This window comes from Phodopus roborovskii, unplaced genomic scaffold, assembly GCF_943737965.1.
Source record: "Phodopus roborovskii unplaced genomic scaffold, PHOROB, whole genome shotgun sequence".
In the NCBI taxonomy this organism is placed as follows: Eukaryota; Metazoa; Chordata; class Mammalia; order Rodentia; family Cricetidae; genus Phodopus; species Phodopus roborovskii.
The window spans coordinates 17154714-17162966 of NW_026126525.1; the positions used below are offsets into that span (position 1 = coordinate 17154714).

The window sequence follows — 8253 nt, forward strand, 5'->3', positions numbered from 1 at the left end:
AGAGATCCACCTGCCTCTTCCTCCCAAGCGCTGGGATTAAAGGCGTGTGCCACCAATGTCCGATGATGATAACTCTTCATTCTAAACATGATAAATGTAAAACTTAAAAACTTACAAAGTATATTTTAAGAATCTTTAATATTATGGCATAATATTAGCAACATTATAATTAAGGGACATTGCAAGAAAAATTTATTGTTGCATCATAACTCAAATGTGTTTTATAATATATCCGAATCATGCTTATTTACTTTAATTTTTATTATTTTTTCAGCTGAGTTAAGCAAATCATACAGAATAATGTGATGTTTTGATGCATGTGTAATATATTGCATACTATTTAAATCAGGTTAAACATATCTATTTTTCTCAGTTTTATCATTTTTTTCATGGTAAAATGGACAGGGAAAGCCCTTGAAGTGTCAACACTATACAAGAAACTAAGAAATGCTGAGAGCAAGGGAAACAGTCTTCTTCAGGGAAGAGTGTGACAATGGGTTATCCAATACCAAATGATGAGCCCTGAAGACATATGCACACAAGCAACATACAGGCTGAGCAGACTATATTTAGGAATATGTGTGTGTGTGTGTGTGTGTATTCAAATATGTTTATAATAACCTTTAAAGAGAAGAAGTGGCTATGAATGTGGAAGAGCGCAAGGAGGGGTATATGGGAGGGTTAGAAGTAAGGAAAGGGAAAGGAAAAATGATATAATTATAATCTCAAAAATAAAGAAACTTTTTAAAAATTAAAAAAAACTTTTTTACTCCTTTACAAATGTACAGAATATTCTTTTCTGTTGTGGGTCAGAGTTATTTGCTACTCTCTACCTGTAACTGAGTAATTGGGATTAACTTTTTTTATAGTCTAGGAGTGTCTTTTTCATTGGTGACTTATTTACTTAATGTAATGATAAGATTTTTTTTTTTACTTAATGTAAATGGTAAGATTTTCTTTTTCTATGAAATAATACTCCATGCTGTAAGTGTACCACATTTTATGTCCACCCACTGGGCAGTGAGCACTTAGGTTATTTCTAGTGCTTGGTTTTTGTGGATGTGAGAGCGTCAGGCACTTCTTTGATATACTTCTATTCTTTCCTTTACATATGTATCCACTTAAGGGATTGCTGAGTCATGTTATAGTTGTGGTTTTAATTTTTGAATTATCTGTGTGGTGTTTTTCATGAGGCATGCACTAAATTACATTTCCACCAATACAATAGAAACATTCGATTCTCTCTGTATCTTTATCAGCATTTTTATCTTTAGGTTTTTTTTTTTTTTTGATAATAATCATTCTTTATTGTTTGTTTTGTTTTGTTTTTCAAGATAGTTTCTTTGTGGCTTTGGAGGCTTTTCTGGAACTAGCTCTTGTAGACCAGGCTAGTCTCGAACTCGCAGAGATCCACCTGCTTCTGTGCTGGGATTAATATAATAATCATTCTTGTAACTTTTATTTCCCTATTAATTAGTTTATCATTCTGATATTCAAATATTAGCTGTTTGTATGTTCTCATTTGATGTCTATGTAGAACCTTTTCTCATCAAAATAAAGATTATCAGGGGCTGGAGAGATGGGTCAGAGGACAAGAGCACTGACTGTTTTTCCAAAGGTCCTGAGTTCAATTCCCAGCAACCACATGGTGGCTCACAATCATTTATAATGAGATCTGATGCCCTCTTCTGGCATACAGGGGATATATGCAGGCAGAATGTTGTGTATATAATAAATAAATAAATCTTCTTCTTCTTTTTTTTTTTTTAAAGATTATCTTAGTTAAATGATGGCAAGGTTAGAGATCCAAGCTGACCAGATAAGGAAAATGTGTGTGGTGTGTGTGTTTGTGTGTGTGTGTTGGGATGTATTTGTATGGCAGTCAGTGATTGATATGGGGGAGTTATCTTTAAGGTACGTGTGTGGTTAGATGGGATTTAATTGAAATTAAGGATTAATCCCCATCTCAGAGTTCTTTTGCCACATAAGATGTATTTTCAGGTACTTCAGATTAGAAACAGACACCCATGAGGAGTCATTATTTTGTCTGCTGCATTTCATTTAAGAATTTCTGTAGTATATTTGTTGTGGTTCAGTTTAAAAGGATTTTTTATTTTTAATTTTACAGGTGTTTTATGTTAACTTTGGTGAACTTTTATGTACCTTACATGAAACACCATATATGATAACTACTGGTGATTCATTCTATGTTCCTTCAGGTAAGAACAAGTAAAACATTTTGATTCATATTGTTTCAATGTTGGTATAATGAATATGGGAGCTACAGTGGTCAAAATGAACTACCATGTTATCGATGCCAAAGCAGTTTGGTACATGTTTTCCTTTCATTTTATCATTGAGTAAGTATATATTAGTGTTTTATATGTAAAATTCAAACATGCTTATTGCTTAATAATAACAACATTAAGTAAAGTTAGGTTGCTTTCCCAGCTATAAGGAAAGTTATTTCCTATGACATTATATGGCCCTTTTTAGTTGATTATTTTAACTATACAGACCAGTGTACTATTTAAAGATTACAAGTCATCCGTAATAGGTATTTTAATTTATTTACTTACTTATTTCCTCAGTCAGTAAATATGAGTAGCAGTGTACTATGGTGCCAAGTATTGTTCTTTAAATGGAAAAGAGAGAAAAATCCTCATGTTTACAAAAGTCATACTGTAGCGAAGGCAGTAGTAGCTATATTTATATATATTTGTCTAATGGTGTTGGGAATTGAAATCCTTTTCTTACTACTGGGCAAGTGCTCAATGAGTGCATCCCCATCCCTAGCCCTGTTTGCTAGCACTGCTGTGGAAATTCTTTTCATTCCATTAGTTTTTATAAATAACATTTCTAATATAGAGAAAGTCACAATAATAATATTTAATGCAAGTAATCATGGCATATGTGACACTATCCATCTGACACTTTATTATATTATCTATTAGATTAAGAGTAGCATTTGCCTTTAAAAAATATTTTATGTAACATTACACCTTTTATTCTTACCTATGTATGTGTGTGCGTACATGCATGCATGTGTGCGTGTGTGCTTACGTGTGTGTGTGTGTGTGTGTGTGTGTGTGTGTATGTATATAGGTACGTGTCTGGTTTATGCGAACCTACAGCATTTCTAAAGATCATTTATAGATTGGTTTCGGAATGGTTTCCTCTTCTTGCAGACATTTCTAATTAACTCCGCCTTTATTAGAGCATGATGTGAAATGTGTATTCTTTCAGATCCTTTCTGAATCAGTAGGTGGTGATTAACTTTTATATCTTTGGATTCATTCAATTAAAATTAAATAATTTACTTTAAGTTAGATATATTGTTTCTATTTTATATTATGTGCTTATGTGGCAAATGGTGAATAAATACTCAAAAAGAAATGATGCTTATGGAAACAAATACCTTTTTGTTACTTGGAATAATTATATTTTCTTGTTGCTTTACTTTTAGGTAATCATTACAACATTAAAAACCTCTTGAATGTGGAAAGTTGTCTTCTTTTTACTCAAATAAAGAGATGAAATAAGTATCTGTATAAAATAAGTTGTTTATTGTAAATTTTTATAAGTATGATTATTATTATTTTTTTTTATTTTGGTCAGGAAATTTTATTTGAACATTTTAAAGCAATAATGCTTTAGATGTTACTTAAATGTCCCAGACAGGATTAACAAAATTAAATGCTACTAAAGTACAAATTTAGCTCCAGTAGGAGTTTCATAAAAGAAGAAAACAAACCCCTCCCGAAAGGAGTATAACACACACATCTTGAAGAAACCCCAATGTTTCATGCAATATTTCTATACCAATCATCATCCCAAAAAAGTCCTCCAGTCAGTCTGTACATCCAAATGCATCCAGGAACCTACAGCTACACGACATCATTAATGTTATATACACATATTGCCCCCCCTTATTTTTTTAATAATTTCTTATGTAAAGCCTTCATTGAAACCCCAAAAAAGGTGTAAGACTAACAGGGAGAGGGAGGGAAAGATAATCACTTTAGACATTCAGTTAAAATGTAATTTATCTAAATATCTAAATGTTTAATAAAACCAAGGATCTTCTCCATTTAACACTTTGCTTTCTTACTGTATGGTAAAATGCATTATAGAGTTCACTTCTATTTTCATACTGTATTTTCTTTGGATAGAATTGAGATATAACTGGTTAATTTTAAAATAAATAAATGAGGTTGATCCAACTAAGATTAAGATGACAGCAGATATATTCCATGCAGAATTTAATAGTTCTTAATTTTGTTTAAAAAAAAAAAAAAAAGATGCAGTTGAATGGAGGGATGACCAAAACAGGTCAAAAAGAACCCAGGTTCAATATATAAAAATGTCCCACAATAGATCAACAATGGCAGTAAAAATAAGAAAAAAAAGTAATCTTTCTGGAACATCATTTTTCAATAACAAAGAAACACCAAGTTCCAGGAAGATTTCTACTCATGGAATTTTAGCATCCAAGTTTCCCTCTAGTTCTTTTATTGAAACAAATGCTTTAAATAAACTGTTTGTCCTTTTCAGTGAAGAGAGCTGGTCTGTTTCATCTTTAATGTGCTAGTTTGGGGAAGATTAGCCATGTACTATAGTAAAGCCTACTACATAAAATCAAAGCACTTGCTGTGAACAGTTGGAAAAAGCAGTCTGTATGAACCTAGGATCAATGGAAATAGATGTTACTTTAAGCCATCCATGAAAGAGTCCCACAAGTACCCAGTGTTAAGCCCAAATTTCTTCTTGTACTTCTTTTCCGTGAAAAGTTCCACCCTCATGAAAGAGAAACTGATCCGAAGTTCCAAGTTGTCTCAGATGTCTAGTCAATTTTAACATTAGTATAGATTTTTTGAACAAAGGCACTTGTTCCCATGTAATCAATTGCCCCACACATTATCCCTAAGGCTGTGCTAAATACCGCCATATATCCAAAGTAAAATGATGTTTGAAATCATTATGATTATTTTAAAATAAAACTTTTATTTAGTTTTGAGTAAACTTGAATTATATATTAACTTCATACTCCTGGTTAAACATTTCATAATCTGTGCATGAGTTCACATACTACCTTTAGAATTGTTGGCATCGTTTTAATATATTGGAAAAAAAAAACAAAATCACTGATACCACAATATAAAATATATCTGCTAGGAGAGAGCTGATTAATGTGTCTGCTCATTTACAATAGTTGGTTCCAAATATAAAACTTAAATCATTAATCATTAAATAATAGAAAGCTGTGGTAAATGTGCTGAATTATAATTTCTATGGGTTACTGTAAAGAAGTGATTTAAAACAATTGAAATTGGTTTTATGTATTTTTTCCTCAGTTATTTGAGGCTTGAGGTGTGAATTCAAAGTGTAGTCACTGCAATGCTCACTTCTATAGAAGGGACTCATTTCTTCTTTCTATTACCTGATTTGGTTCCTGTCTTTGGTTTTCCTTGTCTTGTACTTTAAACACTTTACTTCTTATCAAATGTCTTAGTTATTTTTCTATTGCTGTGATAAGACACCATGGCCAGTGCAACTTATAAAAGAAGGTGCTTATTTGGGGCTTACAGTTTCATAGGGTTAAAGTCCATGACTATCTTACAGGGCAAGCTTACATCTAGATCCATAAACATAAGGCAGAGAGAGCTAAATGAGAATGCCATGCACTTTTGAAACCCTTGGGCCAGCTCCCAGTAACACATCTTCTCCAACAAGACTACAACTCATAATCTTTCCCAAACAGTTCCACTTGCCAGCAGTCATACAGATTACTTCTTCACTTAGCCAGTGGCTCAGTAAATACTGACTGATTGGATGGGGAAGTTGGTAATGGTCTAGTATCCCTGCATGGTGATAAATACATACCTCTCACCAGCATGAGGTCGGGAATTGTCTAGGCCCAGATTGTTCCTTTAACAGTTATTTGCTTAAAAGTTTGGCTTTTTCTTTTGCAATCCTGGAATAGCATTTGCTTATATATCCTTCTTGTGGAAGTGGATGTCTGAGAAATAAGTGCTTTGAAAGTAAGAACCTATTGCTGAAGACTCCCCACATTTCAGAAGCAAGACTTGAGGAATCCAGCTGGAACTGATGGAGAAATCTTGCTTGAAGACTAGCTCTCAGAGCACCAAGAGGAGCCATGCAAGTTGCCAAGGGAGAAATATAGTCAGTAGTCCTACTTAACTGTAAGGCCTACAAATCACAGCCATAACCAGTATGGCATGGTAAGTCAGTAGTGGCACTTGTATCCTGAGGATACCCAGCAGCTAGTTAATTGGACTTAAGGCCTGCTCAGTAGGCAGAATTCATGACTGAAACAGTAAACCTAGCTCATTGTCTATGTTTGGTGAGGTCAAGGACCCTAGAGGAAAAACTACTACTGCCACTTTTCCTAGTCCAGAATGGTTTCTGTGTTCCAAATACTTACAGATAAATATAGCCTTCATCCCTCTTCAAAGACATTTCTTTTTGTAGCAAAGAAAGACTATTATAGAAATCTACTAACTATTGGAAATGCAGAAAACAAGTGGCTGTGTGGGGCTTGACCTAAATTAAATAGGCCTGTAACACAATCCATACATCATGGAACATTAAGGGAGAGTGAGAGGAAATACTGTAGCAACCTGTTGCTTGAATTTTCCTGTCCCATCTGCCTGTTCTCAAATACCCAGCGGCATGTTCCCAAATAGTTGACTCAAGAGAGTTAATATAAATTATTAATGTTAGGCCAATAGCTTGTGCTTATAATTTACATTTTAAGTTAACCCATATTCTTTATTTACACTCCGCCATGTGGTACCTTTATTAGCAAGGCACATTCATCTCTTCTCTGTGTCTGGCTGTGAACTCATATAACTCTGCCCTTCCTCATCCCATCATTCTCAGTTTGGCTTTGGCTTTCCCGCCTAACTGTATCCTGTTCAGCTATTGGCCAGTTGGCTTGTTTATTAAACCAACCATAGCAACATATTTCACACAGCGTAAAGGAATATTCCACAGCAGGAGCCAGAGGCTTGCGATGGAGGTTTCCTTTGACACAGTGCCTTCCATATATAGCAGCTTCCATATACAAGGAAGCTGCGGCCATGACATTTTGAAATTATGGTTCCTTCTATGGGCATGTGCCACCATACCTGCTTTTATATAGTGCTAGGGAATTGTTCTGGGTAAAATCATCTGAGAGGAGGTGTAGTTTGAAAAAAGTGTTTGAATGCTTGGGTCATAACGAGTGGCACTATTAGGTGTGATCTTTTTGGAGTGGGTGTGACCTTGTTGAAGGATGTGTGTCACTGTGGGGGTGGGTTTTGAGGTCTCATGTTCAAGTCACACCACTGTTCTCAGACCACTTGCCTGCAGGTCAAGATGTAAGAACTCTTCAGCTCCTTCTCCAGCACCATGTCTGCCTGCATGCTGTCTTGCTTCCTGCCATGACAACCGTGGACTAACCTGGACAACCTGGAGTGTAAGCGAGACACCCCAATTAGATGTTTTTCTTTATAAGAGTTTTCTTGGTCATGGTGTCTTTTCACAGCAATAGAAACCTTAACCAAGGCAGGAGGAAACCTCAATTAAGAAAATGCCTCCATAAGATGGGGCTGTAGGTGAACCTGTAGGGCATTTTCTTATTCAGAGATTGATGACTGGAAGGCACAGCCCATTGTGGGTGGTGTTATCCTTGGGCTGGAAGTCCTAGGTTCTATAAGACTGGAACAAGCCAGTAAGCAGTAAACATCCATGGCTTCTGTATCAGCTCTTGCTTCCAGGTTCCCATCTTCACTGCTTTTGATGATGAAGTATATGGAACTGTGAACAAAATAAAGTCTCTCTTGCCCATGTTGCTTTTGGTCATGTTGCATCACAGCAATAGAAACTCTAATTAGACAACTTGGTACCAACATAGTGGGGTATTGCTGTGACAGACCCAACCATGTGTTCGGGAGGGTTGTGGAAAGATGTTGGAACTTTGTGGAGTAGCCTGGAGCCAGCTGGAGCCTAGAAGATAAGCTGTGTGTGCTGCAGAAGGGCAGAGCTGGAGAATTGGCCCAATCCCCTTGGAGAAGCCCAGAAGATTGCTAGTGAATCTCGGATAATTGGACATTGATTTATTTGTACTGTTGGAGTTTGGTCTTGCTTGATTAAGATTGTGACTGTGCCCTGGTTCTTTCCTCATGAAGAAAGTATTTAACTTAATTTTGATTTAAATGAAGATTAAATTTTGAAATTTTAAAAGATATT

At 35.2% G+C, this 8253-nt stretch overlaps 1 protein-coding gene across 1 annotated transcript in view; it reads left to right on the forward strand.

The window, feature by feature from the left end:
* Positions 1 to 4095, forward strand: part of Cenpc (centromere protein C) — a 42627-nt gene extending 38532 nt beyond the window's left edge. Inside the window, exons 18-19 of the mRNA XM_051198086.1 lie at positions 2129 to 2219; positions 3467 to 4095. Coding sequence (XP_051054043.1) covers positions 2129 to 2219; positions 3467 to 3537 — 162 coding nt within the window. The 3' untranslated portion in view covers positions 3538 to 4095. The remainder of the gene's footprint in view (positions 1 to 2128; positions 2220 to 3466) is intronic.
* Positions 4096 to 8253: the final 4158 nt, after the last annotated feature.